Raw genomic sequence first — 18560 nt, 5'->3', positions numbered from 1 at the left:
AATATTTTTAAAAATTTGGTTAACAGTTATAAATGAGTTCTGTTTTACTTTTCAAATAATAATAATGTTGATGGTTATTGTATATGTTAATTTTCTAAATTGTGCTACTGTCCATGCCAAGTTTTTTGTTGAATGTTCATGGTTTGAGAAACACTGCATTTAGAGGTAGTTTTATCTGTCCTTTTTCATTCAAGTTTTTGGTACTGGGGATCAAAAACTTGAATGAAGGACCTCATGCTTGCCAGGCAGGTGTTGTGCCACTGAGTTATACCCCCACCCGCTATTTCATTCTTGTTTGTGCTTTTGGTACTGGGAATTGAACTCGGGATCTTAGGCTTTCCAGTTAGCCAGTGGTGCAGCTGAGCTGTAACCCTGACCCTCCCCATTTCATTCTTACACCTATAATTCAGTCTTTAGTACAGACAGAATATGAACCACTCTATTTTAATTTACAATACTTTGATAGCCTCATTAAGAAAAAAGCAGATATTTATTTTAACAGTATACACTTTGTTTTGCCTGATAGTCTAGTAGTTCATTTCACTGTGTAATCAGTGTAAAATATTACTCAGATGTCTTACATTCTTTTATTTTGTACTGTCTTCAAAATCCAGTATTTTATACATAGTATTTTTAAACTAGCCTTACTTTTAAAACTTCATGGCAATTTACGAAACTACTTTCTTGTACTGTGCAGTACTCAATGTTTGTGTTTTGTGATGCCACCAATCCAAAGTACTTTTATTCAGCATCATCAGTACATGTCCATATCAACACTTCTACAGTGTTTGTCAATGTTTCAGAATGGTACAGATGTACCACAGTGAGCTTTTTCTGTGTTTCATGTAGTATTTTTTATTTTATTTTATTGTATTTTTTTTTGGTGGAACTGGGGAGTGAACTCAGGCCTTTGCGCTTGTCAGGGAAGCGCTTATTCCATTGAGCCAATCTCTGTGTTTCATGTTTTAAATGTTTGTGTATATATTGTGGTTTTGGGAAGTGAACCCAGAGCATTCACACAAGATGATATACATGCATGCATGCATGCATGCATGTGTTTATTGATTGATTGATTGATTCATTGATTCATTCATTCATGTTTGGAGCCAGCCTCTCCCTAAATTGGTAGTTTTCCAGGCTGAGCTCCAGATTGGGAGCTTCCCTGAGTTTTGTGACTATAGGCATGAATCATATTTTATTATTTTTAAAAATTTTTTAAAATTAATTTTATTGAGAAATAAATAACAATGGGACAGTTTCAAAACAGGTTACTATGACAGTTACAATAATTAATACATTGCATATTGTTGTCTTCATAGTATTCATAGTACAAGATGCAGACATGATATCCGGTCTAAACACTATTAGTACAAATCTCATTGAATTAAGAGAACATAGCTGTGTATCTATCCTAAATGTTTTGTATATACAGATACAAAATGGTCTTTCATTTATATTCCCTTTTTTTTAAAGTTTTGTCAGATACGGATATTCCATTGCCATTTAAATATTATAGGTGTGTTAATTCAGCAAAATAATCCAATATAATCCAGTAGTCCATAATAGTAGTGGGTTATCTGTAAGACTGGCAATGTCAGAAGTTGTTCTACAGCTCAGCATATTAATATGGCTTTACTTTTTATACCTCATTTTTATACTTTTCTGATGGATGGTTAAGACCAAGATAAAGCGAGACCTATATAACAAGAAATGTATCTTTTCTATCTGATAAGGTCTCAAATCCCCTCGGGATTTAGCCTGAAACCCTGTACCACAGTTTGCAAATCCTTTGTCAGTGTCAGCCATGTGGATGAGTCATGGCCATTGCTTGACCAATTTGCTCTCTGTGAATGTTTTCTCTTCAGATGACTCTCCTTAGGCACATTATACATCATTTTATCATTTTCCTCTGTGGCCCCATAATCTTCTTGATCAGAAAATTTGGGACACAACTGAGTTACATATTACAGTACAGGTTCACCTATGTCCTGAGTCTTCACTGACCTTGAATGGCTAGGGCCAGAATGTTGGCTGTCCTTGCAGCCCTTCTTTTTCTCTAATTTTTGGTCTGCAAAGTTAAGTTGTTAACCCTCTAGAAGAGAAGCTTAATGATATTATTACCCTATAACATAGACAATTGAGCTTAACCTCATTATCTGTCTGAATATCAAACATCTTAGACATAACATGGAACAGGTATTTTCCATCAAGTATTGATATGTTAAACTTTAAATCCCTACAGAATGTGAAAAAAATATTTAAAAAATAGAAATAAACAATTACATAGTTTTACACAGAAATTTAGAAGTCTGACCTTATACAGTGTTGTGGCAGGACAGTCCTTTGACACATTTTATTATTAGAAGCCTAACTGAACATGCTTACAGCTAATCCTTACAACCTTGATTTTGTTGTGCTAAGTGCAGTTGCTACATACAAGCATAGTACTGTATTTTTATGAATTTACTACTGGTATGTGATTGTGTCTCTGTACCTCACACTTAAATTAGTAACATGTTCTATCTTTTCAGCCAGTTTTCCTTTTAGTCACAAGTGGTTTATTTTTGCCTTGATTTGCATGTTTGCTTAATGGCAAGAGTAGCTTGTATGTGTCTTTTGGACATAGACATCGTTTTGCATGTTTTCATTTTCTCATTTTCTGATACAGGATTGGTCTTTTGGGCCATGATTTATATGGCCTCTTTTTTTATGTATCCATTTATTTTTATGGAGACAGGGTTTTTTACTTTGTAGTTCAGGCTATCCTTGAATTCAATATGTGGTCAAGACTGGCCTTGAAGGTGTTGGTAGTGCTCCCGAGAGCCAGGATTAGAGATGTGTGCCTCTGTGCTGAGCAGTGACCTCTTTATGTTAGGGATATTAATGTGTTACATGTTATAAATGTATTTCTGAGCTTGGTATTTTGTCTTTTACCTATATTTAATTTAGCCTGTTTTTTCTTCAACTTAAATTCTTTTTTCGTAATTGTTGAGTATGTACTTGGGAATTATTTTCTGGTGCATATTATTTTCTGCTGTCATGTGTATCCCTAGGAAAGTGTTTATTCTTAGAAAGTTTTGGCTTGGCAAATTGGTTTCTTCAAGTTAAATTGCCTCTTCCACAAATAAAAGAGACAAACTAGTCATTGGTCCTTTTATTGAGATTTTTATAATATATTTCTTGTTAAAGTTCATTACTAGTCATTTGCAGCTTTGTTTTTAAACAGGTGACTCACTTAAATTTTTTTTGGTGAATTGTTGATGCACATATGAAGAAACCTTTAGCTTTTTTATATTGATCTATCTCTAATATAGTTATTATAACCTGTCAAACCTAGAGAAGTACATTTTTGTCTTTCAGTATTGTCTTCCGAATAATTTGATATTTAATTCTATATCAAAGGAATAGTTTGATATCTAAAATAGTAACTTATTTTACATTTACTTATTATAGTAATAATGATTTTTGTCTTATATATAACCCCTGGCAATTTCTTACTTAAATATGACATTTGTTGTTGCTTTCAGAGAGATTTCACAATAAACAATTCAGAAATAATCCTGTTGCAAGTTTACTTGCAGTTAGTAATTACTCTTTTTAATTCAGAACCGATGATGAACTATGTTTAGATGATTTTTTTTTTTGTCATGGCATTACAGAATTTTTGTCTTTTCACAGATAGATATAGTATGTTTTGTTAGCTCTTCTACATTGCTAAATGTGATATTTTTCTTAGAGTCCTTTGGGTTCACTTTGTTCATAAGCATCTTTAAAATAAAGTATAGTTGATTAGCTTGTGGTTGTGAACATCTATGTGCTATTTTGGATTTTTTGTTATAGGCAGACTTGTTTTATAAAATGAAGTTATAATTTTTTTTCCCCCAGAACCGGGGATTTTACTCAGACCTCTGCGCTTGCCAGGCAAGCGCTTATTCTACTGAGCCATCTCCCCGGCCCCCGAAGTTGTAACTTATGTTTTCAAATAACCTGGATATGGAACAACAATTAAATTATGTATTTATTGGAAGTGCAACAGGAATCATCTAAAGTACAGCTGGTTGTTATGCTTTTTTTCTTTTTTTTTTTTTGGCAGAATCGGGGATTGAACTCAGGCCCTTGTGCTTGCCAGGGAAGCGCTTATTTCACTGAGCCATCTCCCTGGCCCCCGTTATGCTCCTTTTTATTAAGAGCTTCTTTTAACAACTTAATTTCTTTTATAAACTATAGATTTTTTTTTATCATTTGCTGAGGAATAATTTGATCTCTAAAACATTAACTTATTTTACATTCATTATACCCAAAAGCTATGTAATATAGATATCAGCAGTTTAATTTTATCGTTAACAGTTTTCTTTACAAGACATTTCCCTAGGATATGTATAGTGATAATAAACTTTGAGAGGGAATTGAATGGTATTCCTTCAGGTGACAAAGTAGCACTTCATTTGAAGGTTAAACCTCATTAGTTTAACCTGTAGAAAGTAAAACCTGTAGAAAAGGGTCAAGAGTAAGTGATTAATGTACTGCTTTTTCTCATTCCTAGGTGCATTTTATCTGGTGTTTGAGTACATGGACCATGACTTAATGGGACTGCTGGAATCAGGATTGGTTCATTTCAATGAAAATCACATTAAGTCATTTATGAGACAGCTCATGGAAGGTCTAGATTATTGTCATAAGAAGAACTTTTTGCATAGAGATATTAAGTGTTCAAATATCCTCCTAAATAATAGGTATGGATATCATCTCTATATCAAAAATGTATAATGGTTACCTTGATTCTATTGAAAGTGATTAAAATTTAGTTCATTGTGGGCTGGAGAGATAGCCCAGTTGTCTAAGCCCCTGTCTGGCAAGTATAAGGACCCCGGTTTGATACCTGGTACCACACATCATGTCAGCCTTGCCTCCGCTGAGCCGGCCACCAAAACTGGGCATGGTGGCGCACACCTCTAATCCCAGCGCTAGAGAGGCTGAGACAGGAGGATCACTACTAATCTAAGCTGGGTAGTGAGACCCTTTACCAAATAAATAAGCAAACAAACAAATACATGAAAGATTTTTTTTTTTTTAATGTAGTCCATTGCTTCAAAACTGTTTCACTGTTTCATCAGTAACACTCAGCTTTGGGCTATCTCTAAAACTGTGTTAAATATACTTAAATTAACTTCCAGGAATAGTTTATGATATACATACGTAAACTTGGTTTGCCTTTCTCTTTAGTACGCTTCCAAGCAATATGAATAGGTCTTTAAATAATTAGTAATAAGAATTTAGCTTATTTGTAAATCAATTTTAGCTTTTTTGGGGGGTGGTGGCACTGGAGATCGAACTATAAATCAACTTTAGAATTAAAAGTCATCAGTGTTTTGAAATGAACCTGTTTTTGACATATGTATAAAGAGTATGTTAAATCTTTCAGTCTTAATGCTAGTACTTCTGTGGTAATTGGCATTAGTTTAAATGAAGCTTGTCTGGTTCTGATTTTAATGAGTGGAAAATACTCCGATATTCTTGATATTTCCAAATGCTGAAAATAAACATAGTTTTTAAATGATTTTATTTGGGACTGACGAGATAGCTCAGCAGACTAAGTGCCTGCTTAGGCAAGTGCAGGGACTGGGGTTAGAGCCCAGGCTCCACATACAGAACCAGCACTGCCCCTAGGCACACTGAGCACTCTATCAAGACGGCATGGTGGTACATGCCTATAATCCCAGTGCTAGAGAGGCTGAAAATAGGAGGATCACTATGAGTCCAAACTGCGTAGTGATAGCCTGTACCAAGATATTAAAAATAAACAAATGATTTGATTTAGTTCTTGAACACTGTTAATTTGAATTTAATAGTTTTTCTTATTCCTGAGTAGTCACGTGCTATTTTCATTGAAGTAGCTTTTTAAAATACAGACTGAGCAGTTCCTAAACCAGTATTTTTCTAGTACTGTTATAATCATAGTTACAGTAATAGTAAAGTAGTCTCTTGAGTATCCCTTAGGGATTGGTTCCAAGACAACCCTTTTTCCCTTTGCCAAAACCTGTGTATACTCAAGGCATACAAATTGATATAAGGTTTGCAAAGGACCAAGTGCTTCCTCTCCTATACTTTTAAGTCATTTCTACATTTCTTATCATACGATGTAAATGCTTTGTGAACAGTTGATAATCTGTATTGTTTAGGGAATCATGTAAGAAAACATCTACACATGTTCTGTACACATGCAGTTCTCTTCTCCCAAATATTTTAGATCTGCAGTTGAACCTGCAGATTTGAAGAAAAGTACTAATTATTACCTATCTTTTCTTGTAAAACTTTAGTAATACTGCTGTGTGAGCATATTTCTGATGCGTTCTAGAAATAAAATATGAATGTGTTACCAGTTCAGAGTGGTTACCACCTTTTGTTCACTTTTGTCTTTATTTCCACCAGAGGGCAGATAAAACTTGCAGATTTTGGACTTGCTCGATTATATAGCTCAGAAGAAAGGTAAGAGTATACCCAAATGAATATTGTAGACTAATGTTCCATTTTAGAAGGTGTACTAGTTTTTTTAAAAAGAAATTTTTCTTGGCTAATCAAAATAATGAACTTTTGTACCATTATGAGTATTTTAATTACAAAATTTTGTGTATTTTAAAATAATTGGTTTTTAACTTACAAGTAGATCCAAATTCTGTTAAGATGTGCAGCTTCATATATGACTGAAGTAAATTAAAGAACTTTCTAAATTCATACATCAGTTTCTGATGCAGATCAAGATAATAAACTATTCTTAGTTTTTGTCTGCTAAAAAAAATTAGTACTTTCTGAATTACACAGCTTAGGTTTAAAACTTTGTGGGTCCCCTCCTCCCCTTTTGTGCTGTTGGGGGTTAAGCACAGGGCTTCACACATGCTACGCATATTCTATACCATGGAGTTATACCTCAAGCTCATCAATTTTTAAAGTTGGTTTTATTATCTTAAACTTTGGGGAAATGGTGTAGTTATATCTATGTGTGGTGCCTCTGACTCCCTGGAACTTGAGGAAGTTCATTGAATAGGAGAAAAAGGGTGGAGCTTCTCTTGGCTAAAGTTGTATATACCTTCCTTACTTGGCTCCCTTTTGTGCCTGGTAGTGGTGAAAAAAGACTTGCTTTTTAGAGCTAATACACTATAGAATTAATGGTGTTTAAATTTCTTATAATCTGTTGTTTTTGCTTTTATTTTTATATTTATATATCAAAATACATATATATGTATATATATGTGTTCATATATATATATGTATGTATGTTTAGTATTCACTTTAATGTAATGAAATGTCACTTGGTTGGAATTCTTACATGTTTGCTTTCAGTTTTTGGTTAGTTGAAGTAAAACTTAACTCACTTTAGATTTTCCAAAGTGAAAAATCACTTCGAGAATTCTTTCCATTATTTGTTGCTGTAGTGGCAAGGTTTTCAAATACTGTGTTTGGGACCTATGAGGATTCCATGAAACTCAAGAGAAAGTAGTGTGAAAGGATTGACAGGGATCTAGTCCTTTCTGCCTAACCTATGAGTTGTAGTATATGTGCTGGAACAGTGAGCACTACGCCTGCTGTAGCAGAGTATATTCTAGTGTTTATTTTACCTATTACATTTACACTTAATATTTTAAGAATGGATTGTGTGGTTATATTTTTGTGAAAGTTTGAAACTATTCTAGCGCCTAAGAGACTATATATACCTCATTTGTGTTTTAGAAAACAGAGCCCCAGTAAATGTGAGTTTCTCCTTTTATTTACATTTATTTTTAACTGACATATAAAAATTGTATTGTGTACATGTTGTTTTGAAATATGTACATTATAGGATGCTTAATTTGAGCTAATTATAATTTAAAAAATCTATATAATAAAGAATACTTAAAATCTTAGCAGAAATATAATCCAAGAATATATTTCAAAAAATATTTCAAGAATATAATACATTATTATGTCACTGTTTACTATGTTGTACAGTAGATCTCCTGAATTTATTTCTCCTGTTGAACTGAGAAATTTTGTCCTTTCCTGTCACTTACTCCAACCACAGCCCATGGCCGCTACCACTGAACTTTCCTGAGTTCAGCTGTTTAGCCTCTATATATGTCAGGTTGTGTGGTTTTTGTCTTTTGGTGCCTAGCTTATTTCTCTTAATGTGTCCTTCAGTTTCATCCATGTTGTCATAAATATTGATATTTACTGCCTTTTAAAGAAAATGTAGAATAATATTTCATTGTGTATATATACTACATTTTCATCTGTTCATCTGGTCGTGGACCTTGATATTGTCCTTGTATCTTTGCTGTTGTAAAGGATTAAAGGAATTTAAAAATAAAAAATAGTTGATGCAGCCAAAGATGCCTAGTTTAAGGCTTTCTACTTGCCCCTGAGCAGAAATTGAATGGAAATTTTAATTTGTACTTCATCTAAAACTTCACTTAAATGACATTTTTTTAATGGAGAAATTTCTGTGGCTGTTCTTTTTGGGAGAAATTCTGGATTCTGTTTGCTTAACCTGTTGAGATCAATTGAGATCTCACTATAATTAGATTATTCTTAATACAAGCATAAGTCATACTTGAATATAAATTGCTTATTTTCATGTTATTTTTCAGAGAAGAGCAACACATAGTTACTATTTCCATCTAATAAGTTCTTTTTATGCAGATATTCATGCACATTTGGAATAGATATGTTTCAGAAAAATATACTGAAAAGCCATCTTGTATATATCAAACTCCATTTTCCCATTGATTTTCATTTTAAAATGCAGTGTTGGGTTCCAGTGGAGTGTCAGAGATGTGGCAGTTCACTGGGCCATGGTCTCCGTTGCCCTGCTGGATTGATGTAGAAATTTTGAGTTTAGAAAAGCAGGACATATAAAATCTCATAACTTTGCATCTTCAGGTAAAGTATACTGAATTTTTCTGCTCAGTCAAATTTATAAGAGAAAAGTTTGGTTTATTACTTTTTTTCATAAGCAAATATCCTATTCTCAAGGAGTCTCTCTATTCCTTTAAACTTCTCTTTCTGGGACTATAATAATTCTGATGTCTTTATTAGAGAAATTTGGTCTTATAAATGCTCTCCTGTAGAAACTTTAAAAATAAAAATCCAAAAGTAGGGATATTGCTATTACTCAGGCGAAGAGGACCAGAGGGTGGGACATGATGGGAAGGCAAGAGAGAGTAGGGAAGATGGCTACAATTGTAGCATGATGTACACATGGAAATTCTACAGTGAAGCCCATTTATACAGTTGAGCTAATTATAATAAAATATATAATGCTTTCAAAATGTTTTTAGTCAATTTCAATAACATTGATTTTTAAATTAGTATGCTTTTTCAAAATTATTGTATTTTTCTAAAATTTTAGGTATATCTTAAAATAAATATAATGTATGGTTTTTAGTTTGTATTTCTACTTTAAACCAAAAGGAAGATAAAAGTACAATAATTTAGCCATGTACATTTTAAATCTGAAGTAGTTTCTACATAGTTTCTGTAGTTAGAATAATTGAAGTGTTCAAGAATTATTTAAAGATTTTTTTTGTTGTTTCAAAATAGAGCAGTTTTCAGCTGATTACTGTAGTGCTACCTGTGTCTTTCTTGCTCATCTGATTTTGGACATGCTTTATTTTATGCATGTGGGAAAATAGTGAAGTTCCATTTTGTACGTTGGGCTCTGTGATTGTTGCAGATCTTCACTCTTACGTGGGGGTTACAAAGGAGGAGAGAAAAATGGATTAGAGTTGAAAGAGAGAAGAGTGGAGTTTGTAAGGATTAGTCATTTTCTCACTTTCAGCGTCAGTGTTCATGCTAACCCTGCGTAGCATTGGGAACTACAGAACTTCATTATCTGGTGATCTTTTAGTACTGAAGTACAACTTTTCTGAGATTTTGAGCCATAGTGTTTCCCCTTGCTGAGGTTTTATTTTAGTAAGTCACTGCTCTGATGCTTTACCAAAAGATGGGAGTGGCTATTTGTGAATTGCCCATATAAAAATATTTTCCACGTGAATTGCAATTAAATTCGTGCACTTTTCTAATTCAGAGAACATAAAACCCACAGTTCCAGTGAGGAAAATTTGGCTCTAGTACTAGCATTATTGCATTAACCAGTTGTGAGGCTTGCTGAATTCATTTAACCTGTCTGAATTCATTATTCTCAATTTTAAGGTGAAGGAGTTTTTAAATCTCTCCTAAATTTTGGACTGGGGGGTATAGCTCAGTGAGAGAAAGCCTTTGCTGCATGCTTAAGGCTGTTAGTACAGTGTCTAGCATCACAACAATAAAGTCTATAGTATTTCTGCATAATGAACCAGTAAGGAGAGGCAAAGAATAAGAGATGGCTTGAAGCATACACCACTCTCCCACACCTTTTATAAAGTAATTTCACCATCTAGTGGCCTGTCAGAAAATTGCAGTTGAACACAAAGTAGTTTCCCAACGCCTATGGAAAAGACCATACATCTCCGACCACTTGTTGGTGAATTCTGTCCAAGCATTCAGTATTATAATTGCTTCTTTGTCTTTAGTAATTATTATTTGTAGCCTCATTCAGTCTAAAATTGTCATTTAAAAGGTGAAAACCATATCTTATACTTTCGTGTTTTATATGTTCTAAACCACCAAATGCATTCATATTAAGTAACTGATTAATTCTCATCCGGAAGGAGGTGATCCTGATCTGGAGGATCTTTCAGGTGTAGAACAGTGTAGGGAACTTTGGGAATTACAGATAATGTGGAGAATCTTCTGGGAGCTCACGATAGTACTGGAGTTATGGTAATAAAATTATAACCATATAATAACATGAAAATAATAACCGCATGGTCAGAATTTAGATAGTAGGGTATGTGTGTAATTCCAGCACTTTGGAGGCTGAAGCAGGAGAATTGAAAAAAATGTGAGGACAGACTGGGTTATGTAGTGAGTTCAAGGCCATTCTGAACTTAGATTGTAAGACTCTGTCTCCAGAATTGTAGTTCTTTTGGTTCTCATGTATAATAATCGTGTGTGTGAGAGAGAGAGAGAGAGAGAGAGAGAGAGAGAGAGAGAGAGACAGACACACACAGACACACACAGACACACACACACACACACACACACACACACTGGATTGTCCAGAATGGGCTCAGACTTGTGATCTTCCTGGCTCAGCTCTTCAGTGCTGGTATTACAGGCATGCACCACCACATCCTGCGCCAGTCTACATTTTTGATCATATAAAACAGGAGAACAGTGTTCTTCCTAATGTTGGGAAAAATCTAACCCATTTCCTTAATGTTGAACACTTTCAGATCTAAATTTTAAGATTTGATCTTCTGATCATAAGCCTGTGTTTACTGAGAATCACAGTAAAGAAGGAAATGTTTATTTCAGGTCACATTTGCAGAGGTTTTGGTCTGTGGTAGGCTAGCCCCTTTGCTTTTGTGGCCAGGCAGAAATAGCACAGTGAAAGCTCATGGGAGAAGGAAGGTGCTCACCTTGTGGCAACTAGGAAACAAGGAGGGAGGGGAGGGAAAGGGGGGAAAGGGGAGATAGTTTTGGCTTTTATTTGGATTTTATCCCTTTGTTCAATTTTAATTTTTTAGTACATGTTTGCAGTACATAATGACATTGCTTATGGGGAACTGATACATGACCATAAATCATATCAGTATAATGTATCTTTAATTATGAAATAAATTTGAGTAGTTCCCATATTTTTAGCCCTTAAAGTGTTTTGCACTAAAACCGTGTTTTTCAGCCTTGTCTTTTCAGTAAGTACCACTTTGTATTTATGAAGAGCTAGGTAGACCTTCATCAACAATATAATTTTTTTGAGCCATAACATAAAAAAAGCAAAACTAAGTTTGAAAAGATTATTTTTGAATATTCTTGGTTTGTATTTCTTTGCTTCTGGATGATCCCCTTTCATAATACAACAGTGCTTTAATTTTCCTGGGATTTTTTAAAAAATTTTTTTTAATTTTTGTGTTTTGGAAATAGGGTCTTGCTTTGTAGTTTAGACTGGTCTTTAACTCATAGCCATCTTTCTGTCTTAGCCTCCCAAATGCTAAGATTACAGGCATGTGCTACAGCACTCAGCTAAATTTGGTGATTTAAAACACAATTTCAGTTCTTGAAGTTTTATTTGTCTTTTGTAACACTACATTGTAATTATAACATGGAATATTTTCTTGATAAATCTCCAGACTTTTCCGAATAGGGTGGTACATGAAATTGGCTGCATTCTTTTCCAGCTGTGTCTTGATGCTTGCTTTTACGATTTAGACCTTCTGCCTGCATACTTTAGCAGAGTAGTGGGGTAGGGTATTTATTTTGTAAAATATTTTAATATATTATCATTTTAAAAAATTGCTTTATTGAAAACACTTATGATGTAACACAAAGCCAGATGTGGTGGTGCACACCTATAATCTCAGCACATGGGAGGCCAAGGCAGGGGGATTCCCACAAATGTAAGGCCAGCCTGGATTACTGTGAACTCAAGGCCAGCCTGAACTACACAGTGAGACCCTGTCTCAAAAAAACAAAACAACCAAACCAAACCAACAAACAACACACACACACAAACATCAACTAATCAAATATATAGTACCACTAACTTCTTGCAAGTTTACTTACCATTTCTTTTTTTCTACTCTGTCTTTTTCTCATTGCTCTAGAAAATGTGCCTTTACTTAGCATTTTAGGAATGAAAGGTTCAGTGACATCAAATCATGACCCAGTTAATACAGGTTTTTCTGGGTCTTGTATAGAAATAATGTGTGATTGTACAAGGACAGTTAGAAAGCTATTTGGTGATTGACTGTGTTGTGAAATCTATCCCTGAATGGCAGGGTTACCGCTAAGCAAGATGGTTTGTTAGTTAGGCTATACTAACCTTTTTAACAAAAAGAACCTCAAAATGTAGTAGTGATTAAAGAAAAATTTATATATTTTCTTCTCACTTAATTATATTGAATGCCTGTTGCTTACCTCAGTACACCACTAATATTTAATCATAAGATCAGATCAAGTGATGACTGTTCAATATAGGCATCCATGAAGCCAGGTTGGAAGATTTGCCATCTACACCTGCCTTCTAAGGCTCTTGTCAGAAATGAGAAAAGAAGAGGGAGGAGTGCCATGTGAGGCCTAAAAATGGCACTTATTGCTTGTGCTTCTCTTCCATGGGAGAGCACTTAATTTTTGTCATATGGGCATACCTCACTACAGTGAGAATGGGAAATATAGCATAGCTGGGCAGCTGCCATAGAGAAAGGAATAAAAGAGTTTTAGAGGACAGCTATCAGTCTCTGCCACAAATGGTGCTGTTGTTTGCTGAGACAGGAAGAAGCAGTTTGCTGGAAAGGGGATGTGTTACGGTAGAGGTATTTATAGGCCTCGTAAGTGTGCATGTGTCGTAAGAATAAAAATCAAGATAAATGACTTTAGTAAGATGACAGTATCAATTTGAATAGTTTTGTATTTCAGTAGCAGTGTGATGATCCATGAATTTTAAAAGTTATCCATAGGAAAACAAAGTGAAAATAGGAAGAAGCAAAGAAAGCATGTTTAGTTACATAGTTATGGCATGAGTCAGTCAATCATAGGGTTAAATAATTCATCCATATCGTAGACTTTGACCTAACCAATACTTATTGACTGTATTAAAGAGCTGTTAAAGACAGACCAAATTCTTGATTTCATTTTCATGGTGATGAGGGAGGTTAGTACACGTGTGATAGGGGAAAATTTTTAAAATAGTTAACAACTACAAAGCAAAGGAAATAGTGGCTAGTAGGTCCCGTATCAGGGGTTAGGTGGTGGCTGGGGTAATTTTTAAGACCTCAGGGATGAGAACGACAGGATGTAAAACCTAGATAAAGAACCTTACAGCTAGGAAGTAGAAGTGGTATGTTTAGTTTTGGAAAAAAATTAAGGCTAAAAAAGTTTCCCAGCATCATCCTAGCACATAAGAGGTGGGATCCTCAGTGTACAATGTTATCAGCCGAGGTAAGTAAAATTTTAGTTACAGTGAGAATCACTGGACATTTAAGCTCATGGATGATGGGATCTGATTGTACGCTTTAAAGTTACCCCAAAAAAGTTTTAAAGTGAGGAAGGACGATGAGGAGTGGAGGTAAGAAAACCATTACAGACACTTGCAGTAGTGATAGTAGTGGTTTGTACTTTCTCATAGTTGTTGAATTGGTAAAAAAATAGTTAAGGATCTACTTTATTGTATGATTTACTGGGAAGAATAATTAAGAATGATTTTTGGATTTCTGGTTCCAAAAATGCGTTCATAAGGCATTTTAAAAAGAAGCCCTAGATTTCTTTCATAGGTAGTTAACCAAAGGCTGTTTATCTCAAGATAAATTACAGTGTAAAAGAAATCAGTGCTGACTTTTTTTTGTTTGTTATTGAAAAATAAAGCATTAAGAAGTTACTTTTAAATGCTAATAATGACTATGTGATAAATATTGCCTAGAACCTAATATTAATCCTTTGTGTAAATATTCTTGAATACTACTTAGCTGAACTTAACTAATCCATCCACAATTTAACATGTTTTTATTTTTAAATATAAAGACCCAAATCCACTATTTGCACACTTATCTTAAGTGTTCCTTTGAGACTACTTTGTTGCATTTTTGTAATATGACTATAGATTTCAAGTGCTCATAGACCCTTGAAGTATGTTGGAAACTAGTCATCATAATATTCAGACTTAGTTTTCTTGACCAGCTAACTTTCATGTGTCACCTGAAGATGATGGGCTATGTTAGGGTTCCCTGCATCTGCCATTGTCCTAGGGTTCATGTGGGGTTTCATATTAAAAATGCTGTAGGGTCTTTTGAATTCCTATGAAGATAGAAAATACAAAATAAAGAATTAAGATCTTGTTAAGTATGTGACGATAAATTATTGTGAATAGTCACAATTTCTGTGAAGATGGATCTTTTACTATGTAGTAGAGGAAGTATAGGATTTGAATTAAACTTTTAACACATTCCTGCTAGCTTGAACTACCAGTGGTATGTGCATGACTGCATGACTGTCCCATGAGGCACTTTGTACCACGTGTTAGGATTGGATTGTACCGTGCCACTTGATGGGACAGTTATATATGTACCATTGGTGGTTCAAAGGATAATTCCTTCCCCTCCCCCTGCAGCAATACATATGAATGACAGTTCCATTCTGAATGTGTTAAAGGACTCCAGACACAGATAGTTTTTTAAGGAATGGCTGAGTCTAATTAGATAGAATAGTTAGATTTAAAGACATTTCCTGAACATGGAAAGATAAGTGATGTCAACAAAAAGAAAAGTACATTAATACTATTAGAAAAATCTAATTTGTTGTTAAAAATTTTAGACTATCTTTATTTTCAGGTTTTTTTATTTGTGTGTGTGGTGTGAGATTTTTTTTTTTTTTTCTTCTTATTTTTCAGACAGGGTCTCACTATGTAGTACAGGCTCTCCTTGAACTCAACTACGCATCCTAGATTGGCCTCAAACTTGAGGACATCCTCCCGCCTGTACTTCCCAAGTGCAGAGATAATAGATGTATACCACCATTCTTGGTTTATTTTCAATTCTTACCAAAGTCAACCAAACTTTTTTTTTGTCTTTGGAACATTTAATAAAGTCTTGTCTGTGGTAATGATATGTTGGCTAGATTGATCACTGGTTGTACTCATGCTTATTTGGAGAAATTTGGCTCAGTGGGGTAGAGCAGGTCAGACACATTTTATGCTATCTGAAACTTTAGGATGATTGTAGGCAAGAGGGAATTATTTTAAATGTCATGTGATCATTTTCTTTCTTCTCAAAATTGGTTCAAGGACCGGCCAGATAACTCAGCAGATTAAAGCGCCTCCTTAGGCAGATGCAGAGACTGGATTTGATGCCTGGCATACCGCACTAGCCTTGCCCCTGGGAGTGCTGAGACAGTGATTGAGACTGAGCATAGTGGCTCATGCCTGTAATTCCAGTGCTTGGAAGGCTGTAAAAAGGAGGATCACTATGAGTGCACTCTGTGTAGTGAGACCCTGTAGTAAATACATTAAAAATATAATGTCCAAGCCAATCTCAAGTAAATGGCTTTGGAGTACAGGTTTTCTGGAGAATTTCCTATAATATACCCTCTGAGTTTTTGTGATTTACAAAACACCTAGAAAGGAAGAGGTTTAGAACTGATCTAGAGACATAGATGATCGGCCTAGAGTACATACTCTTAATCGCAGGTCAGTTGAAGAATCTTTCTGTCTGATTTCTTAGGACATTCTTCATTCATCTGAATCAGGTAGAATGTGACTGTTCTGTGGATTAAAAACATTCTGCCAATGAACAGATACTGTGATACTTAAGCTTTACTATAAGGTGACTAGATAGCCTCTTCTATGGCAGTGAAAGAGGTAACAACAGTATGTCTAATTCTCTTTCTAACAGGATAAGTCATCTAATACATTATAATACCTATTACTAGTGGTCTTTTGCCAAACAGACCAAATGTAGTGTAGTCTACATTTCTGTTCACAAAACCCAAGAGGGTCAAAGTTAATGAAATAATGCTCTAAGATACGCTCAGTTAAAAACTGATACGGGGCCAGGTAATAGCTCAGCGGTAGAGTACTTGCTATGGGTTCAATCCCTGGTACTGAAAACAAAGCAAAACAAAATTTTCATTGGGTGATCCCAATTTGAACTATATCTTGTCATCTATTAGTAATTTGTTGATTTGGCAAAAATCCACCAGCTTACTTGGCATGGTGGGGCACACCTCTAATCCCAGTACTTGGGAGGCTGAGTCAGGAGGATCAGTTTTGAGTTCAAGGCTAGTCTGAACTGCATGGTGAGACTCTGTTTCAAAAGGATTGGGGGAGGGGAATGAGGGTGTACTAGCAAAATCAACTAGCTCCTTTTTGTGTGTGTGGGGGGCAGAACTGGGGACTGAACTCAGGCCCTTGCACTTGCCAGCGAAGTGCTTATTCTACTGAGCCATCTCCCCAGCCCCTCCTTTTTAGAATCAGTTAATCATTGTAATAGTTTTTATAGAAAGGGAAAACATTACTCAGTGGTTGGGTTTATATGACCTAATTTATCAAATTATAGTTGACAATAGCCAACTACTTCTCACTTTATTTCATGTATGAAGGGAGTTTTTAAAGCTAATGTTTTCAGGTGCATTTTATGATTACTAAATGCTTAACTATATCTGGTATTTACTACTTAGATGAGAGTGGTTTCAATTAGAATTACAGGATTGCTTTGATAATTAAAATATTTCCTAAGTGAATCTCTCTTCTAATAGATACTAATTCTGAAGAGTGCTTTCTGTGTTTTTTAGTCGGCCCTATACTAACAAGGTCATCACTTTATGGTACCGCCCACCAGAGCTGTTGTTGGGAGAAGAACGATACACACCAGCTATTGATGTTTGGAGCTGTGGGTAAGATAGATTCATTGATTGGTATGTTTTACTTAAAAACTTACAGTAGTGAGTAAAATTATCTGTTAATGATCAACATTTTTTCCATCAGATGCATCCTTGGTGAACTCTTCACTAAAAAACCTATATTTCAAGCAAATCAGGAACTTGCACAACTAGAATTAATAAGGTAAGCTGCTAATGATAGTATTTGTGATGATGGGAGGGAAATCATACTCCATAAGGAACATAACGTGTTCAAGCGTACTGTAGGAGAACAGCCTGGTTCTCTTGAAGCCTAATGATTACTAAGTGGAGTAGAACCTAGAATGCTGCCCTTAAATACTTGTTCTGTTAAAATTAAGAATTTTACTGTACCTAGATCTGTGGTGGCAGTGATGGGGGGGTGGGTGTTAGCAGTGAATAAATCAAAAGACTTGCAGCCTAAAAACCAGACTGGAAAGTAAGAGTAATACAAAATGGGAGAGAGTGAATGGCCTTTTTTTTTTAAAGGTATAGCATAACAGAAGAGTTAATGTTTTGGGGTATTGTAAATGAAATGCTCTATTTCATAAACATCATTATCTATACAGAGTATGTGTACACTAAAATATATGCATGTACTAAGCTAGCAGAGATCTTCATTATTTGAGCCTATCAGGGCCTCATTCATAAGTGGTTGCTTATGTATATGTTAGTCAACTTTCTCTTCATTTTATATTTTCAAATTATTTTTTATTTTATGTAGACTGCAACTTGTGACTTAGAAGACTCCATGAAAGTGTCAAATTAATGATGAAGTGTTTTAGAAAAGATGCTGTTAGGAGGCGTAGAGAATTTTACTTTTCTAAATGAATAAACTAAGCATAAGGCAACAGATACTAACTAAAGAAGGATCCTAATTTTATCTGATAAACTTCAGAGGTGTCACTCCCAAACAGTAAACTAATCAAGTGGAAAGAAGGTCCTCAGAATTAGCAAGTAGTCAATTTGGGGGAGCAAATTACAATCGGAGCTTGGCCTATTCCTCCTCACTGAAAAAATCAAGGCCCAAAAACCTTGATGTTGCCTTTTTTGGTGTTTTAGTAATTATTTTTTTCTTCTAAAAAAATAACTATAGTGCA

General features: G+C 34.8%; 1 protein-coding gene across 1 annotated transcript in view; it reads left to right on the top strand.

Moving 5' to 3' along the window:
- Cdk13 (cyclin dependent kinase 13) overlaps nt 1–18560 on the top strand; it is a 110775-nt gene that overhangs the window by 70134 nt on the left and 22081 nt on the right. The window contains exons 8-11 of the mRNA XM_023713366.1: nt 4544–4733; nt 6430–6486; nt 17356–17457; nt 17549–17626. Of these exons, the coding sequence (XP_023569134.1) occupies nt 4544–4733; nt 6430–6486; nt 17356–17457; nt 17549–17626 (427 nt within the window). The remainder of the gene's footprint in view (nt 1–4543; nt 4734–6429; nt 6487–17355; nt 17458–17548; nt 17627–18560) is intronic.

Source organism: Octodon degus, unplaced genomic scaffold (genome assembly GCF_000260255.1).
Source record: "Octodon degus isolate 3935 unplaced genomic scaffold, OctDeg1.0 scaffold00031, whole genome shotgun sequence".
In the NCBI taxonomy this organism is placed as follows: Eukaryota; Metazoa; Chordata; class Mammalia; order Rodentia; family Octodontidae; genus Octodon; species Octodon degus.
Note: the sequence above shows the minus strand (reverse complement) of the source record. Positions and strands in the feature narration are given on the sequence as shown.